The sequence below is a fragment of the Herpailurus yagouaroundi genome, unplaced genomic scaffold (genome assembly GCF_014898765.1).
Source record: "Herpailurus yagouaroundi ecotype Mexico unplaced genomic scaffold, PumYag 437, whole genome shotgun sequence".
Taxonomy (NCBI): domain Eukaryota; kingdom Metazoa; phylum Chordata; class Mammalia; order Carnivora; family Felidae; genus Herpailurus; species Herpailurus yagouaroundi.
The window spans coordinates 132933-160851 of NW_024412654.1; the positions used below are offsets into that span (position 1 = coordinate 132933).

General features: G+C 44.6%; 2 protein-coding genes and 1 long non-coding RNA gene across 6 annotated transcripts in view; 1 reads left to right on the forward strand and 2 right to left on the reverse strand.

The window, feature by feature from the left end:
• ZNF268 (zinc finger protein 268) overlaps positions 1 to 2295 on the reverse strand; it is a 30703-nt gene extending 28408 nt beyond the window's left edge. Inside the window, exons 1-2 of one of the 2 annotated variants that reach the window (XM_040464116.1) lie at positions 2061 to 2295; positions 1683 to 1764 (exon numbers count right to left, since the gene is read on the reverse strand). In XM_040464116.1, coding sequence (XP_040320050.1) covers positions 1683 to 1715 — 33 coding nt within the window. In that variant the 5' untranslated portion in view covers positions 1716 to 1764; positions 2061 to 2295. Of the gene's footprint in view, positions 1 to 1682; positions 1765 to 2060 lie in introns of those variants that run through there. The other variant, XM_040464117.1, reaches the window with a different exon arrangement.
• A 101-nt stretch (positions 2296 to 2396) lies between these two features.
• On the forward strand, positions 2397 to 10556 carry LOC121022720 (uncharacterized). Its single transcript, XR_005787072.1, has 3 exons — positions 2397 to 2544; positions 7099 to 7248; positions 10449 to 10556. It is a non-coding gene; the product is annotated as an uncharacterized LOC121022720 (long non-coding RNA).
• On the reverse strand, positions 10416 to 22011 carry ZNF10 (zinc finger protein 10). 3 transcript variants are annotated; one of them, XM_040464119.1, is made up of 5 exons: positions 20240 to 22011; positions 19355 to 19430; positions 17476 to 17602; positions 16979 to 17074; positions 10416 to 12292 (listed from the first exon to the last, which is right to left on the reverse strand). In XM_040464119.1, exons 1-5 carry the CDS (start codon positions 20248 to 20250, stop codon positions 10827 to 10829), a joined length of 1776 nt encoding a protein of 591 aa, XP_040320053.1. In that variant the 5' UTR covers positions 20251 to 22011; the 3' UTR covers positions 10416 to 10826. The 3 variants fall into 3 exon arrangements, with proteins under 3 accessions (XP_040320053.1, XP_040320054.1, XP_040320052.1); XM_040464120.1 differs by having other exon boundaries at positions 20236 to 22010; XM_040464118.1 differs by lacking the exon at positions 20240 to 22011 and having other exon boundaries at positions 19355 to 20211.
• Positions 22012 to 27919: the final 5908 nt, after the last annotated feature.

The window sequence follows — 27919 nt, forward strand, 5'->3', positions numbered from 1 at the left end:
TCTTTGAGCTAATGTGGCCATACCTAACCAGTGCAACCTGTCCGGATCTTTCTCCTGAGACACACGCTTACTCACCTGCCCTCAACAAGGGGAGAGTCCGATCCATATAAAACAGAAAAGTCCACCCCCCAGCCCCCAAAACAACTCCAACAGTCCTCGCTGACCCAGGGAACGCTACCACTGCCAACCCAGGCCCCCAGAGCAGAAATCCAGCAGCCATCCCTGGCTCTCCTGTCTCCCTCACAACCAGCACCCAACCAGTTACCAAATCCAGATGCTTCTGCCCCCCCCCCCCCCCCCACTTTTTAAACTAGTCTCTTCTACATATTTTCCTAACTGGCTTATTTACTAATTTATCTTATTGAGGGAGAGTTGATACACAACGCTGCAGTAGTTTCAGGTGGACAACAGTTATTCGACAGGTCTGTGTCATGCTGTGCTCACCACAAGCATAGCCACTGTCACCACACATTATTGTAATACCACTGAGAACATTCCCTACATGCTAGCATACAGACATACCTTCTATCCCCGTGACTCACTTCTGCCTCTTTACCATCTTTCTTCTCAAAACTACTAGTTTACTTAAACCCTTGTCTTCTCTTGCCCACTGCAGACTACTCCAACCCAAAGTCCTTTGAGAAATCACTCCAATAAATCTCTCTCCCCAAGAGAATAACATCCAAGTTTTTAAGGTGATCTTCAAACCCCGCTATGATCTGGTCCCTGCCTATGGCTCTGGCCTCTTTTTTTTTTTTTTTTTTTGGAAAGACGGAAAGAGAAAGAGAGACAGAGAGAGAGAGCATGCACACATGCATGAGAGGAGGAGAGGGACAGAGGGAGAGAGTGAAAATCTTAGGCAGGTTTCATGCCCAGCACGGGGCCTGATCTCACAACCATGAGATCATGACCTGAACCGAAATCAAGACTTAGACACTTAACCACTGAGCCACCCAGGTGCCCCTGACCTCATTTCTTTATATTTCACCACTACCTGCAAACCCTCAGCAACCCTAAAGTGATCAAAGTTCACCAACATACTAAGTCATTTCAAGCCTCTCAAAGTTGCATGTTGCCTCCTTTTCCTAGGCTGACCTTCAGTCCCTTATTCACATTCACCTTTTAAACCTCAGTTAAGAATCTCTTATTAATCACTGAAGCATTTCTTGGAGTACCCTCACCTCCAAAACTGACCTTCTGCTGTGTCCCCATGCACTTGTGCAGCCTGTTTGAGTACCTATTAACTTGTCACTATGCCTCCAGGTTCTCTTGTCCACCAGCCCCACCAGACCTCTGCTCTCACAAAGCAGGACGACAACTTATCTCTGCACTCTTAGAACCTGACTCCGGGTCCAACAAACACAAGACAATAAAAACTGTTGAATAAGAGAAGAAACGAGTGCCGAATTTCTCAAATGAGGCTCAAATACTTTGGATACAAGAGACGAGAGATGATAACCCTTTGTTTAACTCAAATCGCAGGATACAAAATGGGCAGAAAGGAAACTGAAAGTTGTAAAAAGTCTAATGGCCAAGTATTCCTGGACAGTCTAACATCCTCTCAAGGAGGCCCAGCGTCCTGGAAGAGGAGAGGGGAGAGGGAGCTCATGACCAACTCTCACCCTGCTAAAGACGGAGTTCAGGGAGCGCTTTTCAGAAAGGAGAGAAACACCCCTACTCACCCAGATGGCAGCTGTCCGGACCCTGGTGGCCATCCCCACGGTCAGTTCTGTGCGTCCCGCGGGTGGTGGCAGGACCCGAGGGCTGCCCGGAGGAAAAAGAATCGTGAAGGGTCTCCCCGCCCCTCCCACCCTCAACCAGGGGAGACCCTCCTGCACCCAAAGAGGGAGGGTCCGAGGCCCCGGCACCCGCCCTTCCCGCCGGCGAGACTGCTTGCCCCGCCGAGCCACGCGGTTCCCCGCCTCCCACGCGCCCCTTGCCAACACAGCCGCGATCGGACGGCTGTTCCGAGTCCGGGCAGGAGGGAGCCGGGTCACACTGGTCTGCACAGTCCCGCTGCCTGGAAATGTAAGGGACTGGGCGCGTCCGGCTCCTCTAACCCCTCCGCGAGCAGCCGTGGGACTCGGGGAAGACTGGCTGCCTCCGCCTCCTGGAGCTGCAGTCAGATTGGCTCTGTCCTCCCTTCTGATTCTGCGGCGGCCGCCCGAGTGCTTCGGCCACGGCCCCCGGGGAAGACGAGGCCAGCCCACGTCGGCTCCGGTCACCACCGAGAAGGGAAACTGACACAAACCCCGAAACACGGCTCTTCGAGCCGGGGCCCAGCCAACCGCTACCGTAAGGGACGCACCGGAAATGCGTCAGCGCGACCCCGGGGCAGAGCGAACTACAGTTCCCAGCAGCCTCTGCAGGAGGTCCCGCGGCGCAGGGAGGGCTCCGCGCGAGGGCCGCCGGATGGGGGCGCTGCTGCCGAGAAGCTCGGGTTCTCGGGTGGGGAGTCGGGGGCGCGCTGGCAGCCGTAAGTACCCCCCGAGATTTACAGTAACTCACGGCACCAGCACAGAGGCGGGAGTGGCGTAAGTTGAGGTAAAAATGTTCACAGTTCTCTGCGTTTCCGAAATGCTTATAAAGTCCAAGTTTCTTCTTTAATAACTCAAAAATTCATGGTAACACGTTAACGTGACATTTTCATGAATATTCCTTTAAAAAAAAGTAGTGAGCTGTGGTATTGTTCTACATTTTTCTCCTGCGAGAAATCTTTTAAATGTCCAGCTAAATAGAGAACAGCTGGATTCTCGTGTTTGCTTCCACAATCTGTTGCATGTGTTGTTTTTTTGTTTTTGTTTTTGTGAAGTATTTAAAGAAAATCCAGCCTCACACAGGTATGCAGTTGGAAAAGGACAGGGTTGGGTTTGGTTTTTTTTTTTTTTTTTAATGTTTATTTTGAAGGTTGGGGGGGGGGGGGTCGGGGAGAATCCTAAACAGGCTCCACACAGTCAGTGCAGAGCCCGATGTGGGGCTCGAACGCAGCAACCGTGGGATCATGACCTGACGCAGGGTCGAGTCCGATGTTCCGACTGAGCCACCCAGACGCCCGGAAAAGGACAGGATATTTTAATACGCTTATCAGATAACTGTGGATACCCTTGGATAGCACAAGCTGAACAAGGGAAACCTTAGTTGCGGTGTGCAGTCTGAAACCACGTTGGTGACTTCACGCTATTACATTAAAATCTATTTGTCTGTCTTGCACTTTGAATGGATAGTTTCATTCATGCTTTTTTGTAGCATCATAAATTAGTCACTTGGAAAATATCCACTGATTTATGCAGATCTTCACAATGTTGCCACGTTTCATTTTACAATTTGAAAAATCTTATTCCATAGTATTATAATTGATCTTAAGTATTGGGAAGCTGTGAAATTCACAGTGGCAGTACAAGTTTTCCAAAACTGTTCTATTCACTTGAAAACTCAAACTTTATGTTGGGAAAAAAAAAATACTGTCTTTTATTTTCCTTGAAGTGACAAGCTCACTTGGTTGATTTTTGAGAAAATGCCACATCCCTAAGTGTGCCTTGTCACTCCTTTTCGTCAAGTTAAGCTGTCAGATCAAATAATCACACAAGTGCTTTTTCTAGACAACTGTGGAACTTCAGTATGCAGCACAGAATATTTGTTGCGCAGAGACTAAGAAGATATGTGCTCAAGAGTTGCTTTAATAAAATTACTTTTTACTGCTCTACCAAGGACATCCTAAAGGGAAATAAATCCTAGATACATTAAATACTAGATGGAGACAGAAAGACTGAAAAGCTTTACACTGAAATGTAGTGACCATCCTTTGCCCACTGGTCTGTTAAACCATCTGTTATATACTAGTTTCTCATATTCTATTCATTTTCTTTTTTATATAAATTTCTTAATGTTTTTTGTTTTTGAGAGAGAGAAAGAGCGCGCGTGTGCATGGGTGCAAGCGGGGGAGGGGCAGAGAGAGAGGAGGACAGAGGACCCAAAACGAGATCAGTAAGTTACCACAGACTTGGTGGCTTAAGCTACAAATGTATCTTACAGTTCTGTAGGTCAGAAGTGTAGCACGGGTCTTACGAGGCTAAAAGTGTTGGCAGGGACCCATCCATTTCTGGAGGCTCTTGGGAAAGGATCCTTTCCTTTGTCTTTTCCAGATTTGAGAGGCCACCTGCATTTCTTGGATCATGGCCCATTCCCTCCATATTCAAAACCAGCAACAGTTGAATCCTGTTCCCTCTGGCCTCCTCCTGTCTCCCTCTTTCACTTTTTAAATTTTTTTTGAGAGAGACTGAGAATGCGAGTGGTTTAGGGGCAGAGAAAGCGGGAGACGCAGAATCGGAAGCAGGCTCCAGGCTCTGAGCTGTCAGCACAGAGCCCCATGTGGGACTCGAACTCACGAGCTGTGAGATCATGACCTGAGCCGAGTCCGTGGCTCAACCGACTGAGCCACCCAGGCGCCCCTCCCCCTTTCACTCTTAAGGATGTATGGGTTACACTGGGCACGTTTGGGGAACGCAGGATTAGCAAACTTCATTCCCTTTTGCCATAAACATAACATATTCAGAGATTCGAGGATAGGATGTGGACATCTTCCAGGGGCCGTTATTTTGCCTATCCCGTATCCATGACTGTCTCCAGCCAAAACTTCGTTCCACCGGTATTTCCCTGCAGTGGGGGCTTGCAAACTTTTTCTGTCAAAGTCCAGTGAATAAGTGTGCTAGTGCTGCCCTGATAAAGTACCACAGAGTGGTCTCAACAACAAATTTATTTTCTCACAGTTCTGGAGGCTGAAAGTCAGAGATCAAGGTGTTGACCAAGTTGGTTTCTCCTAATGCCTCTCTCCTTGGCTTGTAGCAGGTCATTTCCCCGTGTCCTCCCATGGTTGTCCCTCTGTATCTGTGTCCTCCTCTCCTCTCCTAAGGACACCAGTCACATTGGATGAGGACCCACCCTAATATCATTATTTTAAAATGTTTAAACTTGAAAGACCCCAGTCACATTCTGAGTTATTGGGGATTAGGACTTCAGCATAGGAATTTGGGGGGGGGGGGGGGACAATTCATCCCGTAACAATCAGTTAGTAAATGTTTTAGGTTTTGTGTGCCACAGTCTGTCGCAACTACTGACCCTTGCCCTTGTAGCACAAGAGCAGCCACGGCCAACACGTACGTGAATGAGCACAGCTGCGCTCTGGTAAAACTGAAATGACAGAAGTAGACAGAAGGCCAGGTTTGGTCCATGGCCATTGTTTGCTGGCTCCTGGCCAACATTATGCCGGGGCACCCCGTGTTGTTACCCCGTCATTATAGTAAGCATATACCACTTGTTCAGTAGTAGGTCGAAACCTTTTGCTGTTGTTCTTTAAAACGGTCTGGGGGCGCCTGGGTGGCGCAGTCGGTTAAGCGTCCGACTTCAGCCAGGTCACGATCTCGCGGTCCGGGAGTTCGAGCCCCGCGTCGGGCTCTGGGCTGATGGCTCAGAGCCTGGAGCCTGTTTCCGATGCTGTGTCTCCCTCTCTCTCTGCCCCTCCCCCGTTCATGCTCTGTCTCTCTCTGTCCCAAAAAAAATAAATAAACGTTGAAAAAAAAATTAAAAAAAAAAATAAAACGGTCTGTTATTTTTATTCCTTTGGTCTCGCGTGCACCTTTTAGGCTTCAGTGACCAAGTTCCAAGTAAAACCCTCTGTAATATATTGTGGTATCTATTAGGATGTTATTTCTACGTGGCAAGCACTGTTGCTTCACCGTCCAGTAACTGTCCTCTACCGTCCCTCTTTGCTACAAAAGCTCTGTACGTTTAGGTGCTGGTTGGCCATAAGTTTATGGCATTCCCCTTTCTAGATTCAGTGGATGCATGTTTATTTCTTCAAGTCATTCAACAGCTATTTATTGAATGACTACAATGAGCTAGCCACTGTATTAGGCCAGAGGCTATATCAGTAATTAAGACAGATCCTTTGGGAAGCATTCATTTTGGCAAGGGAAGACAGATGATTGACAGATAAGAAATACTACTGAAAAATGAAAAGAAGAGGGTAAAGGGGACTAGCAGTGCCAGAGGGGTGGCTGCAACTTTAAGTAAAGCAGTGTCTTAGTTTCCTAGGTCAGCTGTAACAAACTACCAGAGTGTGGGCTTCAGCAACAGAAATGTATCTCACAGTTCTGGAGGCTAGAGGTCCAAACTCAGGCTGTTGGTAGGGCTGGTTCCTTCCGAGGGGTGTGAGGGAAGCATCTGTTACAGGCCTCTGCCTATTATATACCATTGATACTGGATTAGAGCCTGCACGAATGACTTATTGAACTTGATTACCTCTGTGAAGACCCTTTCTTTAAGTAAGGTCACGTTCTGGTAATGGGGGATGACCTCAACACACGAATTCTGGGAGCACAAAATTCAGTCCATAAAAGGTAGTCAGGGTAGAGCTCATTTGTAAGGTAATACGCCCTACATCTAATCATTTCCCGCAGGTCTGTGATGGAACTTTGTCACTAAAAATAAGTGAAAGATGAATTTCTACTGTGTGCAGTGAAAAGCAGCTGGCCTTTCCAACCTGACGCCACAAATCTATGGCACCTCTATTGCCTTGCCATCTGTCTCCTAAATTGATCTCATTGTCGGAGTAACTTGCGAACCTCAACCAACAGCTGTTTACACACCATTTCTTTCAACCAATTCTAATTCCCGTTCACCAGCTGCTGAGCCACTGGGCACATGGTCAGCTTCCCAGTTATTTAAGGGCTAAGTTAACTAAACCAAACATTTTCACCATCTTGCCTTTCAGGAATGGTAATGCACAGATTAATCAGTGTGTGCTTAATTCATGGATGAATGTTAATACTTTCTCGGGGCACCTGGGTGGCTCCATCGGTTAAGCTCCCACTCTTAATTTCGGCTCAGGTCATGATCCCACGGTTCGTGGGTTTGAGCTGTGCTATCAGCTTGGGATTCTCTCTTTTGGTTTCTCTCTCTTCCTCTTTCTCTCAAAATAAACGTAAAAATTAAAAAAAAAAAAAAAGACAATACTTTCCGAATCATTATGTGCCTCTAACAATGGTGACTGATTATACTGGGACCTCTCTTAAAATTCCTGTGGTTTCCCCTTACCCTTAGGATAGTGCCAGGATCCTTAACCAGATGTGGAGTCGGCAGGTAGTAGTGGAAACACCACGTGCCGGAGCCAAAGTGATCTGCGCTTGAACCCTGGGTCTTCCTCCACTTACTCTGAAACTTGGGGCAAGTCGCTGTGAACTCAAAACAGAAGTAGGTAGCACACATGAAGAGAATTCATGTGAGGATTAAGCGAGACGGGGCATGTAACTTATATGCCACCACTTGTGGCATTTAACAGTAATTTACTTTCTTCCCTTTACATCCTAATTTCCACTCAGTCCCTGCATCATTTTAAGATATGACACAATGATAACATAGAGGGATACAGAGGACACTGAGTGAGGTCTGAGTGAATTTGTCTCTGAAGGAGATAAATAACAATGGTGCTGTGTATTTTTTATATTGAACTGGCTAATTTTGTTAAGATCCTCTACAAAGTGCCAGACATTGTCTTGTTTGAGATCTGCCACACACTTACCAGTTATTTTTCATATGAAACTTCACCATTTACTAGCTATGTAAATGGGGACAAACTACCTAAATTGCCAACCTCTAGTTCCCTTAACCATAGGGGCAATAGTATGTCACTCACAGGGTTATAGACAGAAGTAATCTATTGTATGAAAGGGCTTAGCTTGGCTACCTTGTATCAAGCTGTCTATAAATGAAGATGAGCTACAAAAATCAGCAACTACTACTACTGTTACTATGTGTCACTTGGGGCTGCAGATTTTCTCTCTTTTCCCAGAAATTCCTGGTTTGCTGAGTATTTTGAAAAAATCAATTTTATTGAGATAAAATTTGCATACAACAAACTGGACCCACTTAAAATGTATACTCTGATGAGTTTAACAGACAAGTACAGTCATAGAACCACCACCAGTCAAGCTACAGATCATCCCTAATGGTTCCCTTGGGGTCCCGTCTGCTGTCAGCCACTCTCCCATCCCCAGCCAACCACTGGTTTATCTGCTGCCAAGTTCCATGGTTAAGGTTCTGGCAGCTTATTTGTAGACAAAAACTTTGGGAGGGAAAAAATTCCTTTACTGAAGAAACTGTAATAGAAAAGTAATTTGTATTTGTTGAAGAGACTTCGGGAAAAAATAGAAAACTACAAAACAAAACAATAAAGAAAAAAAAGAAAGTTAACTGCTCCTAATCTTTTGACAAATTTCCTTAAGAGTTTTAAGCAAGATCCATTTCAGTTATTTACAATGGATTTATTTGTATACATTTCAGTTTACTCCATATTAACAACTATTCATCATGCTTTTTTCAAAACACATGACAACATCAACATTTTTCTTGTCAACAGTTTGCATTAATTTAAATGTCTGTGTAATACTCCATGACATGGATACACTATAACCATTCTGCTATTATACATTTCTATATTGCAAAGTTTGCACTATCATAAGTAATGTTTTAGTGACCATCCATAGACATTTCTCTCTTCCTACATTCCTTGGTGTGTTAATAACAGTAGTAGTAGCTAACACATTTAGTACTTGTGGGCCAGGCACTGTTTTAAATACTTTATCCACATTATCTCACTTAATCCACACAACAACCCTCTGAGGTAGATACTAGAAATAACGCCATTATACAGTTGAGGCAAATTGAGCCATAGGTTATCAGAAACTCTAAGAGGCCTGGTTGAGGGACTACCCTTCGACTCCCATTAAGAACCACTGCTTACCATGAAAACGATTTCTGATAGGAGTACATTATACATGCAAATGATATATATATGCACTGAAGAACGCAGCACTAATTGAGGAACCCAGGATCTAGTTCTTGGTCTGACTTCACTCAAAATGTGGGACCAGTGCCAACTCACTTGATCTCAACTGTACAATGAAGATTACACATTAGGTGCTTGCTTCAGCAGCACATATACTAAAATCGGAACGAAGATTACATGTTAGATGGTCTCCTGCTCCTTGTGAAGTCTCATGGCTCTTGACAGTCATTTCTAGATTTTTCCTGGGAGAGAGACATCAAGATCTTTGTCCTCCTGGTCTCAAAAATACTTATCACTCAACAATCAATCATTAAGCATCTAAAATATATTTTGTTTGCTAGAAAATGGCAAATAATGGCTAGTCCTTCACAGAGATCCATTTATAGAATGAAACAGAGAGTTAAAACAGGTTCTCTTTCTGAATCTTTTTTGGGTCATGAACTTACCACAGAATCTGAAGATCAGGCTTCTCTCCCTAGAAGAGAAAACTTCTGTACAAACGAGATGATTTTGCATACAATATTCAAAGTTGTTTACTGATCCTCAGAAGTGAGTCGTTACACCCACTACGGGGAGTGATTTCCTCAGGCTGAGAAGTGCTGATGTAGGTAAGAAGGGAACGTGGCTGGGAAGGAAGTGAGAGCTCCAGGAGCTCTTGCTCACTGGCAAGCAGGTTTAATTCAATGACGCACACCAGAGGTGGGGCGACAACAGTGACACCAGTTACCACAGCTAACAACAATAAAGCACTTAATATACGTCAGGCACTATTCTAAGCTGTTTATATGTTTACTCAGTTAATACTCACCACAGTCCTACAAGGTAAGTAATGTCCCTAATTTACAGAAGAGGCACCGATGTTAGGCAGCATGCCCAAGTTCACCCAGCAAGTTAAGGACAGACGTGGAATTTCAACTTGGGGAGTGTAGCTCAAGCTTGTGCATTTAGCCACTAAATTTCCTTTATAAAGATAAAAGACTACCTTGGAAGGAGGGTGGCTTTGAGCAGTGCTGTTGATTTCATGAGCATAGCTGCTCTAAGAATGGCCCAGGTACCTGCTCCCACTCAAAGGGGACCCTCCCTCATGTGCTCAAACACCTAATCTTCTAGGTCTCAAAGTCCAAAGAAACCCTGTGTTTAAATTCCCAGGAGCCTTCAGCACACGGTCTCAAAGAGCACAATTCCATGACCCAAACAACGTAGAATGGAAAACTTGCTAGCAGGTGGTCCTTAAGCATCCTTGATGATAGAATAGAGAAACTGGATATCCTTTTTAATGTTTAAAAATATTTTCAAATAATTATTGGAGTAACATGGAATAAACTATAAAACTCACTCAATCCCATCACCTAACAAATTCGATTCTTGCTCACATGCAAATATACTTAAAATAAGTACCATTACTAGTAAATGTGTCCTTTTTCAGCTTTACATTATAAGCATTTTCCCTGCTAACCAAAATGTGGTTTATATCAGACACATAAAAGAGTAGACACTACTAACTGTCCCAGAAGGACAATCAAGTAAAAATATGGCAGGCTATTTCACTGGAATATTATTTTCCACTTTTTTTCAATAACTATCAATTTTTTATTCTTTGCAAGAGGAACTCTCATTGACTTATCTTTCTGAAGTTATCATTCTGACTGACATCTTCTTGAAGAAGGCAATGAAGCTGGATAATCTCCCACCTACTTAATGGTTCCTTCTCAGATTCTAGCATTTTAAGGCTCGGTCAAGAATGCTCCAAGGACAACTGCTTTTATAGGAACTTGTGGAAAGAAAAGCTGATGTGTTTTTGTACTACAATGAAATCTGTAGCTTATTTCTCCTTCTAGGACCAATTCTCTAGTGCACAAAAGGGTAGTGACAAGATTGAAAGCATTTCTGCACAGATTACATCTACACTGCTTCCCTCCAGGAGGAGTTTCTAATGTAAAACCAAGTTATTGCTCTTTGTAAAGAACTTTCCACATTCGTAATATTAATAAGTATTCTCTCTAATATGATTTGTCTGATATCGAATAAGGTTAGGGCTATTAACAAGCGCTGTCCCACACTGGTTACAAGTTAAGAACTGCTCTCCAGTGTGGGCTATTTGATGTACTATCAACGGAGAGTTCTGGCTGAAGATAATCCCACACTGATTACATTTATAGGTCTCTTCCCCAACATGAACCCTCTGATGCTTAATAAGGTCGTTCTTCCGAATGAAGGCTTTCCCACACTGGCAGCATTCATATGGCTTCTCTCCGGTATGAATTCTCTGATGCACGATGAGGGCAGAACTCTGGCTGAAGGACTTCCCACAGTCGTGGCATTCATATGGTTTCTCTCCAGTGTGGGTCCTCTGATGGGAGAAAAGGTGAGAGCTTCTACTGAAGCATTTTCCACAGTCTTTACACTCAAAGGGCTTCAGTCCCGTGTGAGTCCTGTGGTGCACCACAAGGTGAGACCTCTGGCTATATGACTTCCCACACTCGTTACATTCGTAGGGCCTCACTCTGACATGAGTTCTCTGATGCAGAATGAGATGTGTGCTCTGTCTGAAAGACTTCCCACACTCAGGACATTCATAAGGTTTCTCTCCAGTATGAGTTCTCTGGTGCCTAATGAGCCTGGAGCTGTGAACAAATGACTTCCCACACTGGCTGCACGTGTACAGTTTGTCTCCTGTGTGAGTTCTCTGGTGGGTCACAAGGTGAGAGAACCAGCTGAAGGACTTTCCACACTCTTTACATTCATAGGGTTCCTCACCAGTGTGAGTCTTCTGATGTCCAATGAGGTGAGAACTCCGGCTGAAAGACTTTCCACACTCTTTACATTCATAGGGTTTTTCTCCAGTATGAATAAGCCGGTGCCTAGTAAGATTAGAACGCCAGCTAAAGAATTTTCCACACTCCTTACATTCATACGGTTTCTCCCTATGTATGCCCTTCGATACACCAAGGGATGTACCACCGGTAAGAGAGTTGACAGTATCGGGGCATTTGTAAGACTTATCTCCTGGTTGAGTTCTTGCAAACTGAATAAGATGAATGTTTTGACAGAAGGTTTGACCACATTCACTACTATTACTTGCATAGCTTTCCTGATGACCACTAAAAACTAAATTATGTTTTAAACTTTTAGTATGTGAGTCATGTTTGTGGAAATACTCCCTCAGCACTAGTTGAGCAGGAAGAAGACAATTTCCCCCATATTTACCGTTTTCACAGACTCTCTCCTGAGCAAGTGCTTTCTTTTGGGTGAATGCCACTTGCCTCAAATGTCTCTCCTGATTTTCCTGATACTTGTCCAACTGGTCTTCACACTTCCAGACTTCTTCTAATGACAAATACCAGAGATCGTTCTTTGGGATTCCTTCCATTTTAATGCCATAGGATCGTTTATCTTTAGAAATGCTCTTACTGGACACCGATGATTTAATTTCAACCGCAGTGTCCAAATCTGAAAGAAATGAGGAACCTCTGTGTAACTAAAAAACCATTGAGGTCCAAACAGTGGGATGCACGAGCTGCTTATACAGCTGCCTTCCTAGTAAGAAAGCAAAGAGGAGAGCGGCAAACAGGAAGAGAAGCAGTGAGGCCAAGGGGAAGCCACGGGACTGGGCAGGACACACGGGATCAGGATATTCAGTGCTGGGTGGCAACAAGGGAAATCCCTTATGGCACTCCCATGAGCTAAACTCTTAATGAGGTAAGAACCTAACATGTCTACTTGTCGCCAGGCCCTTCCCCTGACAGGCCTTCTTCACATTCCTAAACCACGAGTTCAGCCTTCTGCCAGGGAGTGCCTGTTCCGGACACCAGCACAGTGCAACATGATAACGTCCAGACGTCTGGCACCAAGAACCTCAGAAAGGCCAAGCAACAGGCTGGAAAAGCAACTGTACACACATTATCCAGCCACAGGCTCTGATTCTAAGCTGTAACACTACTAGTGGTGAATTCAGACAAGTTGTTAAACTTTTCAAACATCACTTTGCTTATCTGTAATCCAAGGAGCGACAGTTAACTGTGGCGTAAGATTGTCATTAAGTACTGTACGGTATGAGTTCATCACAGACTCTGACACACGTGTGGTCAAAGCAATACCATAGTAATCATTATTTACACTATTCTGGTCTTTAAAAAAAAGGGGGCGCCTGGGTGGCTCAGTCGGTTGAGCGCCCGACTTCGGCTCAGGTCACGATCTCACGGCTCGTGAGTTCGAGCCCCGAGTCGGGCTCTGTGCTGACAGCTCAGAGCCTGGAGCCTGCTTCAGACTCTGTGTCTCCCTCTCTCTCTGCCCCTCCCCGCTCATGCTCTCTCTGTCTGTCAAAAATAAAAAAACACTAAAAAAACAACAACAACAACAACATTATTCTGGTCTTACATCCTGATTCCTTTGTTTGGAGACATCAAGACTTAACAACTGATAGGACTCACACCACAGGACACTAACTCACAACCTGGCCCCTAACTCATATTCTCCTGGGTTTTTCTGCCCTTTTGTTTGTACTTGTATTACCACACATTATTTACCCTAGTTAAAAGCCTGTTTGCTTCTCAATGCCTTTTAGGTAAAATGTTGGTTCTTAACCTAGAAAAGAAACACCATTAAAGAAATGGTGGAGAGAGAGAACATTAAGCAGGCTTCACATCTGACACAGAGCCCAACACAGGGCTTGATCCCATGACCCTGGGATCATGACCTGAGCCGAAACCAAGTTGGACGCTCAACTGACTAAACCACCCAGGCGCCCCTTAAGTAATCTCTATGCCTAACACGGGTCTCAGACTCACAACCTCTAGATCAACAGTCACATGCTCTGCCGACTGAGCCAGCGAGGCTCCCCCCACCCAAAAACACTGTTTACAAAGTACCATCTCTCCCTACACAAGTGGGGTAATATTCTACCCTTATCTGGTGTATGGGTTGAACTGTGTGCCCCAAATAAGATACGTGCCCGTATCTCAGAACGCAACTTGACTTGGAAACAGGATCACTGCACTCCAGTAGTACTGGAGCAGGGTGTGCCCCTAATCCAGAGACTGGTGTCCTTACAAGGAGAGAAGAGGGGGCCTGGGTGGCTCAGTTGGGATCTGTGCTGATAGCACAGAGCCTGCTTGAGATTCTCTCGCTCTCCCTCTCTCTCAAAATAAATACACTTAAAAAAAAAAAAAAAAAAGGAGAGGAGATACAGAGACAGACATGAAGGCAGAGGCTGATTGGAATGATGTGTCTACAAGCCAAGGAACACCTGAGACCAGCAGAGCCTCACGAGGCAAGGAAGGATCCTGTCCTCCAGGCGCCAGAGGGCGTGTGGCCCTGCTGACACCTTGATTTCAGACTTCTGACCTTGAGCTCTGAGAAAGCACACTTGTGTAAACTACCAGTTTGTGGAACTTTATCTTCGCAGCGCCAGGAACTAACAGGCCTGCTGATAATCCCTGTGCCAGGCCCCTAACCGCCTTCTTTGTGGAACCCCCACCAGTCTCCGTTCTCAGTCACTACTTTGTTAGTTACTAGCTTCTCCCTCACCCTGACTTTTCTTTTCCCGTGGTAAAATACACATGACATAAAATTTACCATCTTAACCATTTTTAAGGGTACAGCTCAGGTATGACATACATTTGCATGGTTGTACAGACATCCCCTTGTGTCATCTCCTCTGTGGAATCAAAACTCAGTGCCTCTTAAACAGGAAGCCCCTTCTCCCATCCTACCAGCACCTGGCAGGCACCATCACACTTTCTGTCTTTATGATTTCGACTACTTTAAGTAACCTCATGTAAACTAATCATATCATTTATCTTTTTGTGTCTGGCTTCACTTAACATAACATCCTCAAAGCTGATCCATGATGTAGTTCGCAGAATTTCCTTCCTTTTTAAGGCTGAATAAAGAGCCCATTATGTACCTGTGTGTGTGCGTGTGTGTGCACGCGTGTGCACGCGTGCACGCGTGCAGCCATGATTTCTTAAAAAAATTTTTTTTTTTCAAACGTTTATTTATTTTTGGGACAGAGAGAGACAGAGCATGAATGGGGGAGGGGCAGAGAGAGAGGGAGACACAGAATCCGAAACAGGCTCCAGGCTCTGGGCCATCAGCCCAGAGCCTGATGCGGGGCTCGAACTCACGGACCGCGAGATCGTGACCTGGCTGAAGTCAGACGCTTAACCGACTGCGCCACCCAGGCGCCCCCATGATTTCTGATAAGAAACACACCACCCTTATTCTCCCCTCCCCTCCTTCCAGGGCATCAAAATCCCACGGAGAAGTTTTTCAAACCACAAATGCCAACTGGAAAATTCTAAAATGAACATGTGTGATGCAGACTGGGGGCTGGGTACCAATGGGAACAGCTGTGAGTGGCATGTTTGAACACATACATGTGATTCTTCCCTTCATTAAAATCCTAAAACTTGTCATATATTATGTAACACAATACTCTAGTGAGTTATATTTAAAATATGTAGCATCCATTCATCATCTCATCATTTGTTTTTTTTTTTTTCAACGTTTATTTATTTTTGGGACAGAGAGAGACAGAGCATGAACGGGGGAGGGTCAGAGAGAGAGGGAGACAGAGAATCGGAAACAGGCTCCAGGCTCCGAGCCATCAGCCCAGAGCCCGACGCGGGGCTCGAACTCACGGACCGCGAGATCGTGACCTGGCTGAAGTCGGACGCTTAACCGACTGCGCCACCCAGGCGCCCCTCATCATTTGTATTTTTAAAGCCACCACTCATTATACTTTCTTTCCACTTTGATTATGAAGCTCATATAGCCTGGTAGATTCCCTTAAATTCCATGTGTTTAAGCACATGGAGTTTCAGTATTTCTTTGGACAGCAAATTCTCAATAAAAATCTAAACTGCTGATCTAGTCAGTTAGTTTTAGATAGCAGTCAAGACACACCTGGGAAAGCTTATAAATGAATGAAGACGTGGATGAAAAAAATAAAGGAAATAATAGAGAAATGAAAAGAAAACAGAGGACAATCTTTCTTCCCACGGCCCCAAAGCAACTGCATGATCAAGTTCTAACACTGTATTAAAGGACTTGCCTTTGAGGCAGAAATTTGAGACAGTCACCTACAAGACCAAATGTAAGAAAACTAAAAAACAGTTTATGGTATTTAAAAGTACACTTAGGGGTAGCCAGGTGGCTCAGTCGGTTAAGCGTCCAACTTCAGCTCAGGTCACGATCTCACAGTCTGTGGGTTCGAGCCCCGCGTCAGGCTCTGTGCTGACAGCTCAGAGGCTGGAGCCTGCTTTGGATTCTGTGTCTCCCTCTCTCTCTGACCCTCCCCGCTCACGTGCGTGCGCGCTCTCTCTGTCTCTCAAAAATGAATAAACATTAAAAAAATCTTTAAGGGGTGCCTCGGTGGCGCAGTCGGTTAAGCGTCCGACTTCAGCCAGGTCACGATCTCGCGGTCCGTGAGTTCGAGCCCCGCGTCGGGCTCTGGGCTGATGGCTCAGAGCCTGGAGCCTGTTTCCGATTCTGTGTCTCCCTCTCTCTCTGCCCCTCCCCCGTTCATGCTCTGTCTCTCTCTGTCCCAAAAATTAATAAACGTTGAAAAAAAAATTTTTTTTTAAATCTTTAAAGTAAAAAATTAATTAAAAGAATTAAAAGTAAGAACTGAGAAAATACAAAATAAAGAGCTGGAGTACAGTAAGAAAGATGTGTTTTGGGAGCAGCAGTTCTGGAGAAAAAGGAGTTCAGCCAGCAGAACTGGCAAGCCCCTCAGCACACTCAGAAGAGTGGCCAGTGACCAAGCCCCACAGCACGAGGCCATGGGAAGGGGCCACAGGAAAGGGAAAAGACAGGTGAGGATGAAAGAGGAGACTGTGTGACAAATGAGAGCATGGCGACACTAGAACTGGCGTAAGAACCAGGAAAGCAAGACCAACAGGGCTGAAACCAAGTATGTGAACAGAAAGATAATTTTCACGAAGAGTACACGTTTGTCTCTGAATGCAAATGACGTGTGGCAAGACTACAGAAAGACTGGTCATGGGGAAACAGAAGGTAAATAAACTCAGACTTCGCCTCGGAAATGAGAACCAGTGACCACTATGCCCAGGGAGTCCAGCCCCTCACGCTCCTCCGGGCCATGACCTGCAACACCTCTTGACTGGTCCTCACCTGGGTGGGTCTCCCGGTGAGTCCCTCTCTCCACCAGCCACGGCTCTTCCCCTTTCTCCAACTGGAGGATCACATCTGGTTTGGGAAGCTGATGCCCTGTGCATGGTGAAAGATAAAGAATTGGGCAAGGGTTGGGAAGCTCTGTCCTGGACACAAAGAGCATCGCAGATTCAGCCCCAACCCCAATCCCTTCTTAGTCCCGGGGGGACTCTCAAAAGCAGACAAGGGGAGGCTATATATATATATATATATATACACATATACATATACATATACATATACATATACATATACATATACATATACATATACATCCCACACACAAACACAAAAGTAGAAGTGAGTACAAAAGCCCTCTTCTCTGCCCCAAGGAAATCACATCCCTGGCCCCAAGCTCATACTCTGATATACGTGCTTGACGATCTCCATACCTTTTGATCAATGAAGAACCAAAATCCTCACAGGGGGATAGCTCCGAGAATACAACTTAGTCTTACCCAAGGAAACCAGGTTCTTATAGTTCTCCAGCATCACATCTTTGTACATGATCTGCTGAGCAGTATCCAGCAGCTTCCACTCCTCCCTGGTGAAGTTCACAAGTACATCCTTGAAGGTCACCAGTGCCTACAACATGGAACAAATCTGTATCAAGCCAGATGTATATTTCCGCCCTTCCTTCCTAAGTACAGACAGAAAGAGAATTAGGCAGACAGCACTGGGGTAGGGAAAGAGAATGGGCCAGAATTCATTCCAGAAGTGAGTAGTATTTATTTCGGATTCTGATCAAGTCCTAACAGGAATGGCTATTAGGTACCTACTGTCTAAAATCCAGTTCCATGTTATGCTCTAGGTTTAGAAATTGTCAGAACTTGTATTTAAATCAACTCTGTTATGACACCTACAGCAAGGAGCATCAGACACCAAAAGTTAATCTACATTTATATTACGTGAAATAAAGAACCCAATTCAGGGCAGAAAAAAGAGGGACACAGCAGTCTTCAGTTCAAGTATAACTTCATGCTTCAGAGACCAAACTCACCATGTTTTCTGATCTAAAATAATTATCCAAAACATTTTTCCTAAACATTGGTAGGTAGGCATTTTTTTAAAATTTTTTATTTATTTGTATTTTATTTTTGAAGGAGAGAGAGAGAGAGACAGAGCATGAGCCGGGGAGGAGCAGACAGAGAGGGAGACACAGAATTCGAAGCAGGCTCCAGGCTCTATGCTGTTAGCACAGAGCCCAACGTGGGGCTCGAACTCACGAACTGCAAGATCATGACCTGAGCTGAAGTCGGATGCTCAACCGACTGAGCCACCCGGGCGCCTCCATGGTAGGCATTTTTTTTAAATGAAGATTTGACAAAGAAACAATAGACACAGAAGCAAGGCCTTTATTAGCTACATTAAAAAGAAATGCTGACTACACAGAGAAACAACACCTACTTGAAGGAGGAGATCTCCTCAAGAACCATGAAGGTCAGAAGACCGTGGAATAATAGCTTTTTAAAAGCTGCAAGAACTGTCAGGCCAGAATATCCAGTGAAAATATCTTTCAGGAATGACGCAAAATATACTCTCAAGTGAAGTAAAAGAATTTGTCCCCAGCAAACCTGCTGCTCTAAAAGACACGCTAAAAGTAGTTCTTTAAGCAAAAGGGAAATATTAACAGAGAGAAACTTTAAATCCCAGGAATGAAGGATGAAGAACAAAAACGGTAAACATCTGGGTAAATATTACTAGTTTTCCTAACTCCTTCAAAATATGTAGCACAGTGAAAGCAAAACCCACAGCACTCCTCGGTGGGATTTTCCACATACGCAGAGATAGTATGTGTAGGACGCTCCAGGGGAGGAAGCTGAATGAGGCACCAGGGGCCCCGTCTCCCACCCTGGATGCTCCCAGAGGTTCCATCCCCCAAGCTCCTCGTGCCCTGGCTGTGGTCACCCCTGGATAAGTACATAACTTGTGCCTGAGCTCCTTCCGACAGGAGCTCCCCAGGGAGGCATCACGTAGCCAGCTCCACATCTAGGACAACCAGGGCCAGAGAGACCCACCAGGCACGAACACTCCCAGTTCCCACATCATTTTGTGGGGAGGGAGCATGCTGTGGCCTTCATCCCCAATGTGGATGAAAGCATGTTGTCAGAATCCTCAATATCACCCAGTTGGCTCCTGCCCACATCACTGCTAAACCTCTATTTCTTTTACATGGAAGGAAATAAAACTACATCTACAAACAAGCAAACAAAATAGTGCCAGTCTCCCAGAGAAGAGTGTCCAAGATATAATTTCTCAAGTTCCCAGTCAAAGGACTCCAACACTCAAGGAGAAAGGGGTTCTCAGTTGGAAAACAAAGAAGGCAGCCCAACTTACATGGGACCGGGCCGTTAACAACTTGGTCTCCATGCCCTCCTTGTTCTTGATGATGCTTTTTTCAGTAATGAAGATCCTGAGGAGGAGAAGGTAGAAAAAAGAAAGAAACATGAGGAAGGTTTGCTATCACGGGGAGGTTTCATAAACCATCAACCTAGACTCCCTCATACTTGGCTGAGTATAATGCAAACACCCACCACACAAAGAGGAACATCAGAGATAGTCCAAAAACACATCTACAGTGCTGAAATTCCCAGGAGCAGGAAGAAAAGAGCTATGTCGATTGGAGATTTTCCCCCTTAGTCTCTAGAGTTCCACGCAAAATTTCATTTGCAATTTATATGGTTCTACTGCTACAAATTCTCTTTTTTGAGAAAAACAAACCAAAAAACAAAACCCGCCTCGATCTAATATCCTTACTTTACAGATAAGAAAACAAGTGTTTTCTCCAGCCGATCACAGGAGGGAAGTCAGAGATTGGAAGCACAAGAACACTGGGATGGGCCACTACTGGCCTGCAGGTGGAGGCTGCCACACAGCAAGGAGTGTGGGCGGCCTCGGGGAGCTACGAGCAGCACCCAGCTGACAGCCAGTCCTAGGACAGCGTACAGTCACAAGTAACCGCGTTCTGCCGACAATCAGAGCCTCCAAATGAGAACCCAGGCCAGCCAACACCTTGACAGCAGCTGTTGGGATACCGGAGCAGAAAACCCAGCCAGAGTGTGTCAGACTTCCACCTACAGAACTGTGAGCTAGTACATGGGTGCTGTTTGAAGCTACCAAGTCTGAGATAATCTGTTACACAGCACTAGAAATCTAATACACGGTCAATTATCTTTTAAAGTCACTTAAACAATAAGGAAAAAATATTATATATTTACCTACGTAGTTACCATTGCCAGTGCTTTTCATTCTTTCCAGTAGATCCAGATTTCCATTTGGTTTCATTTCCTTTCTCCCTGAAGGACATCTTTTAACATTTCCTGCAATGTGGGTCTGCTGGTAATAAATTCTTTCAGCTTTTTAAATCTGAGAATGTCTTCATTTTGCTTTTTTTTTTTTTCAAAACAGCTTTACTGAGACATAATTCACATACCATACAATTCATCCACTCAAAGTACACAATCACAATGGTTTTTGGTAATTACATTATTCATCTTTAAAATTCTAGTAAAAAAATTAACAAAATTTGCTTATTATTGCTAAGTGTACAATTCAGTGGCATTAATTACATTCACAATATTGTACAACCCTCACTAAGAATTCTAAACTTTCTAACCACCCAATGGAAACTCTGAAACATTAAGCAAACTCCCTATTCCTCAGACTCTGATAACCTACTGTCTCTCTGAATTTGCCAATTCTAGATAATCGTATAAATAGATTCATACAATATCTGTCCTTTTGTGTCTAGCTTACTTGACTCAGCATAATGTCTTCAAGGGTCATCCATGCTGTGGCATGAATCAGACCTTCACTCCTTATAATGGCCAGGTAATATTCCAGTGTATGGACAGACCATGTTGTTTACCCCATCGTCTGTTGATGGACTCTTGGGTTGTTTCCATCTAGTGGGTCTTGTGAATGGTGCTGCTGTGAACACTGGTGTACAAGTACCTGCTTGAGTCCCCGCTTTCAATCCCTTCGGGTCTGTACCTAGGAGCAGAATTGTTGGGTCATATGGTAATTGTGTGCTGAGCTCCCTGAGGACCCACAAAACTTTTCCACAGTAGTAGCGTCCTTTCAGTCACACCAGCAACATCCAAGGTTCCAGTTTCCCCACATGCTTGCCAAAACTTGTTATTCCATTTTTTAGATTATTACAGCAATCCTAGTTGGTTTGAAGTGATATTTCATTGTAGTTTTGATATGCATTATTTTCACGTACTTAGTGGCCATCGGACAAGTGTCTTTTCAAGTCCTTTGCCCATTTTTCAATTAGTTAGGTTTGTGTTTTTGTTATTGAGTTGTAGTTCTTTGTACATTCTACATATGAGCATGTATACATACACAAATATGTTTATGTATTCTGTGTATATTAAACCTTTATCAGATGTATAATTTCCAAATAGTTTCTCCCATTCTGTTGGTGGTCTTGTCTTTGTGGTTGAAATGTATTTTTGCTGAATACAGAATTCTAAGTAGAGTTATTTTTCCTTTCAGTGCTTTACATAAATAGCTCCATTCCTAATGCTCCAGGAATTACAGGAGTTTTCCAGCCCGGCCCGTAGGAACAGTATTCCCCATGCAAGTATCAGGACTATTCCCTCCAAGCCTTTAGAGGACGCCTTCCCTGTCCTTGGGGAGTTTCCTCACACATGTGCTGCTCTGTGCTCTTGAGTCCTCGTGGGAGGCCCTCTGCAGACCTGTCCTCTCGGCTGGTCTGTCCCATGAACCACAGCTGCTTTGCTCTCCCCAGATTCTCAGCTCCGTCCTTGGCTCAGCAAGTCTGCTCCTCCTTCCTCTCCTGGAAACTGGAAACCCTCTCAAAGGCAACCAACTGGGCAATCAGAAGGCTCACCTCGTTGCTTTTCCAACTCCCAGGGATGAGTGTCCCTTGTCATCTGATATCCAGATAGACCAACTGTTTCGTGTATTTTGTCTGTCTCTTTATTGTTGTTGCTGTCGTGCGGGCAAGACCGTAAATCTACCCCACCCCCACCCCCCACCCCCACCCCCGTCACTCCGGCATGGCCACAGAAGTCTATAAACATTGCGTGTTTAAGTTGTTTTAAATTTAGACTGTATTTTTAATTTCCACCTTTTGAACACTGGGCTTATTTTCCGTATGTTTGTATTTACAGTTCTTTTGAACTTTTCATTCCTATTGTTTTCCCCCTTTGTCTTCTGGAGATCTTAAGGATTTCCTCGCAGTTCTATGCAAATTTATGTGAATAAAAGCAACATGGTTTCTGCCCTGCCATACCATTAAAACGGTTCTCGGGGCGCCTGGGTGGCGCAGTCGGTTAAGCGTCCGACTTCAGCCAGGTCACGATCTCGCGGTCCGTGAGTTCGAGCCCCGCGTCGGGCTCTGGGCTGATGGCTCGGAGCCTGGAGCCTGTTTCCGATTCTGTGTCTCCCTCTCTCTCTGCCCCTCCCCCGTTCATGCTCTGTCTCTCTCTGTCCCAAAAATAAATAAACGTTGAAAAAAAAAAACCAAAACAAGCAAAAAAAAAAAACGGTTCTCACCCACAACATCTGTTACAGAGGACACTGTTGGCCTCTGGAATGTTCTTGAAGCTCTTTATTTACTTTGCCTCCTTCACCACCTCGCTTCCTTCTGTATATCTTGGTTCTTAGTCTCCTCTAATGATTTCAAAAATTATGATGAACTTTAATGTAGGTTTCCCTTTGTTGCGTCCTCAGCCTTTCTTGGTGTCCATCTTCAGTGACGCCCTAGGCACTATCAGGACACAGAATATCTACTTGTTTTATCCTGTCTCTCCCACTGCATGGCACACAACAGACCTAAGTGTTTCAGCTAGAATGAACAGATTCACTCTGTCTTCTATCCCAACCTTGTTCCTCAACCCCAAGCGCATATTTCAAACTGTGCTCCAAAACTTACTAAGTGGCTTCTTAACCTCTCATGGAGCTTACTTTTCATGTCAGATGAATAAAGGCTGAAATAACCAGGGATGTTAAACTACATAAGAAATCACTTTATGGAAGCAAGAGAATGGTTTTCACATATTTAGAGGTCCTGTGGAACAGGGATATTTGAGTTGCTCCAGAGGGCAGAATTAGGAATAATGTGCAGAGTCACAAAAAAGTCAGTTACAAGTCAATATAATAAGACGCTGTTAATCATATGACACCTGGAAATAGATCAGATTGCCTAAGGAAACAGGAAATTTCTGGCCACCAATAAATTTTCAATCAGATCTTAATTAAAAAAAAAAAAAAGCAACTACAGTACAGCCTCTACATAGATCTATCTAAGATCCATTCCAGTGACTCTCCCATTTTATGATTATATAAAATTTAAAGTTTATAGTTAATCTCATTTCATCCTAATTTCCCTTAACCTCCACTTCTGATAACTTACTCTAACCTTTGTCTAAACCAGTGGTTTTCGACCCTAACTGAATACTGGGATTGCCAAGTATATTTATAAATTATGACACCAGCATCCCATGCCGTCCTTCTCTGAGAGATTCTGACTTAATTGCCTGCAAAGGGGCCAGGGTTTTGTTTATTTTAAATAATTTCCTTGGTGATTCTAATGTGCAACCAAGGTTGAGAACCACTGATTTGAACCATTATTTAATCTACTTAATTCAAACCTATTTGAGCTAATTAATTAAATCCTACCACTTCTTAGGGATAACCAGATTCTTTAATCAGTCACCAGATACACAAAGTATCTTTCTACGCAACTGGCCAAAACTGATCCCCAAAAGGGATACTGGGATGAGTTTTATTTGTGTTCAGCGGAACTGCTGGTAAGTTGATGACTATCTTGGTGTTACAGATTTGGATCTTCTTCTGTCGTTTTAATATATCATTAGTGAACACTTACTCCGTGCCTGGCTCTGTACAAGGCCCAGGGGATAAAAACACGAATTAAGTATTTCTTCCTGACATCAAGCAGCTGAGTCTAGCAGAAGAAACTGAAACGGACACCCAGAGTTCACTATGATTACTGCTCTGATAACAGCAAGGCCAAGGGGTCACGGACCACCTGGTGGGTTCAAGGCTGAGTCAGAGAGACAGGCAGACAAAGGAGGGTGGGGAACTGTGTGAACAAAGGCAGAGTCTGAGACAATGCACACTGGGAAGGGCAGGGAGGAGCCAGAAAGGAGCCCGGAAACACATATGGCCAGACCTAGGTCACAAAAGGACAAAAATGCCATTTTCAGACTCTCTCCTATGTGTTTTAAGCCCAGAAATGATACTAGATTTGCACCTTAAAAATGCCTCGTCTGCATTTGGGATAGTTCTGTGACGGACTGGAGGAAGATGTAACAGCAGCAAAGGAAACAGGAAGGAGGCTAATATCATAGCACAGAGGATGGGAACACAGATTAGGCTGTTGAGGGTAGAAACGCAAAGCAGGCAGATTTTGGGAAGACTGGTACATCCTGGAAATCAAATGGGTACAGATGTGAAGACAGGTTAGGGGTTAGAGGCGACTCCCAGTTTCCTGGGTGACTGACAGAACAACGACGTATCAGGAGGAGGCACTACAGGACGGAGGGGACCGTGTGTATTTGTGTGTCTGTTTAAAGAAAGGCAAACTGCCGTGTGCAGCGCCTCATCTGGACGTGTCTGCAGTTCTGGAAGCTAACTACCCCACGTTCTCCTACAAATGGTCCCTGAGAGCTCCTTTGGAGGGTCTAGCAGCGAGCGCAGCTACTCATATACCCTTGACTGAAAGTCCTCCTGTATTGGGGAAGGTCGTCCTCTCTGACCAAGCGCACAGCTTCGGGAGGGACGCACATGGAGTGGGGGAGGAAGGGGACACCCGCCTAGAAAACCAGATCAGCCGAATCAACACTGGCGATCGATGGGCTGACCGATGTCACAGCCAGATCACCCTCACATCCTCATGGCATTGGTTTTAAACACAGAAAACGGACCAGAGAAACGACATTTAGGAAGATACATTTAGATGTGAGGGTTATCCAGCTGTATCATCTGCCTTCCGCATTTCTGTTCTGTCTGTATCTATCCAAACTAATCAGCTCTATTTTCAAGACTCGGGGGAGTGAGGGGTGGCCTTTTGTCACAGATTTGAGAGTGACTGCGTTCTTCTGCTATGACATAAAGATGAAGTAGGCAAATGGACAGGAGTCTGAGAGAGATCAGACATTCCTATCAACAACCCTATGACATAATTCCCATAAAGCCCAGTAAGAAACAGTAAGACTTGATAAAGCTAGCTCATGGTATGATCGGATGACACCGTGGCAATACATAAAGTCAATCAAAGATAACACGAGAAGTACGATAAAGTGTAAAACCAGGATGGACTATGGGGGAAAAATCAGCATTTAGGAAGCAAACAGGAGAGAAAGAAAGACCCACTAATGAATGAGAAGATGCAGAAGAGAGGCATATCCAAAGCAGAAGAATTTCAAGGACTTAAAACGAGTTCAGATAAGCTAAGGCCTGGATTCTAACGTGCTGCATTGGTTAGATAGGGGTTCAGCAGCGATCTGGGGGAGCGGTCTCAACATACTGCTGGAGGCAGCAGACACATTCCACAAAAGGAATGAACAGCTTGGAGGTGAAGAAAGGAGATAAAAGGCACAGCCGGAAGAGGTGCTGGGGACCGGAGAGCAAGGAAGTGACAAAGAAGCAGGCTGGAGCCAGAGCAGAGAGGAGGGCAAGGGGCAGAGCCAGAAATTCTGATGGAGGCATCAGGACCGACAGCCAGGAAGCTGGCGACACGGTCTCTCTCTGCGCCTCTCTTCTGTGGTCACGTCTCCCCGACACCCACCTTCTGCCCCCTTATTCCAACGGACCTCTGTGATTATACTGGGCCCCCCCTGAACAATCCAGGGCACTCTCCCCATCTTAAGGTCCTTAGCTGAGTCACAGCTGCAAATTCCCTTCTGCCATACAAGGCAACACATCCACCATAAGGTTCTGGTTCTTTGGGGAGTGATTTTACTGCCAACCGCCAGGGCAGAGATCAGCTGCAAGAAGCTCCGAGTATGAACCAGAGGCTATGAAAGCTACTATCCAGGCACAAGAGGCTCTGCAGCACATCTCTGATCAAGCAACTGAGTATACGGGATTCACAACCATCTACATTCCGGGCCCTGACTACGTTGCGACTTGAATTCCTGCTGCACTCATCCCATGCTCTCTAAGCGTCATCTAAATGCCCCCTTTTCTGACAAGCCTTTCTGTTGTCTGAGAAAGAATAACTTCCCTGACCAGTAATCATGGAACACTCCAGCACTTCACTCTGCCTTAAGCTACCACTACTCACTTGTCCACATCCCTTCGGAGACAAGGAACCACTTCAGAATTGGGATAATCTCATTCACAATCTCAGAAAGAGACTGGCACAGTGCCTTGAACTTCGTATTTGTTCCACTGGCGTTTGTCAAATTCTTAACAAGCACCCACAAAAATAACACATCTGGGGGCGCCTGGGTGGCGCAGTCGGTTAAGCGTCCGACTTCAGCCAGGTCACGATCTCGCGGTCCGTGAGTTCGAGCCCCGCGTCGGGCTCTGGGCTGATGGCTCGGAGCCTGGAGCCTGTTTCCGATTCTGTGTCTCCCCCTCTCTCTGCCCCTCCCCCGTTCATGCTCTGTCTCTCTCTGTCCCAAAAATAAATAAATGTTGAAAAAAAAAAAAAAAGATAACACATCTGTTTCCCAAGGTGTCTGCCCTCCAGTCTCCATTTTAAGCCCCAGTACCTGAGGGCCAGTGCCCAGAGACAGGCAAGACGTTGACAGGGACAGTATTTCAATCGGGCATATGGAGTATATGCTTCTGAACAAAAGCAAACAGAATCTCTTTAGATTCTGAGTAAGTACATCAGGACTTAGCACGTGCAAAGGGCAAGGAATGATTAGCAAAAGAACCCAGCAGCCACGGTTAGAGCTCTGGGACCAGAAAAGATGGCAAGGACCATGCGTCTGTGAAAACTCAGCAAACGTATACTTTCACTTTGTGCATTTTACCTAAATTTTACATCAAAAGAAAAAGCTATACAAATACTGAATTCTAGTTAATAACGTGCATGCATTCTTAAGTATTTAGGGGAAGAATACTGATGTCAGCAACCTACACTGAGATGCATTAAAAAAAAAAGATGGGGACTGACGAAGAAACAGGTGTATGTTAAAATAAGAATAATAAAATGTTAATGGTAGAGTCGGGGGGTGGTTACAAGTACTCACTGTAAACTGCCTCTAATTCAGCTGTATGTTCAAAAGTTTTCATAATGAAATGTGAGAAACGTAAGAATGAGACAACAGATATTGTGGGGAAAGAGGCAAAAACAATGCTCTTGGTGTTGGTTCTGTGCCAGACACACATACAGCCTATGCCACACCCAGTCCTGACCTTGCTTCCTTCCCAGGAGATACAAAATATGCTGATGTGATAGGAAACTTCAGTCTGATGTGAGACATCCTATACGGTGACTGAAGACCAAAGTGTATTGTAAGCAAAACAGACATACTACGATATTAAACTTCTTTTTCCTTAAAATACAAATTCTTAAAACCTGTAAGTTTTTTAAACTATGTTACTAAGCCTTCAGTGTTTAAATTATGTCATGAAGACCAAGGTAACCCACCATTTCTAGGAGTATCTCTTTTTAACAGAAACATTTTCTCATCAAATTATGAAAAGGAACGAGCTTAAGAAAAAAAAAGGAGCACGTGGGTGGCTCAGTCGGTTAAGCGTCTGACTTCGGCTCAGGTCATGATCTCACAATTTGTGGGTTCAGGCCCCATGTTGGGCTCTGGGCTGACAGCCCAGACCCTGGAGCCTGCTTTAGATTCTGTGTCTCCCTCTCTCTCTGCTCCCCCACCTCCTAGCTCAAGCTCTTTCTGTCTCTCAAAAATAAATAAACACTAAAAAAAAAAAAAAAAAAAA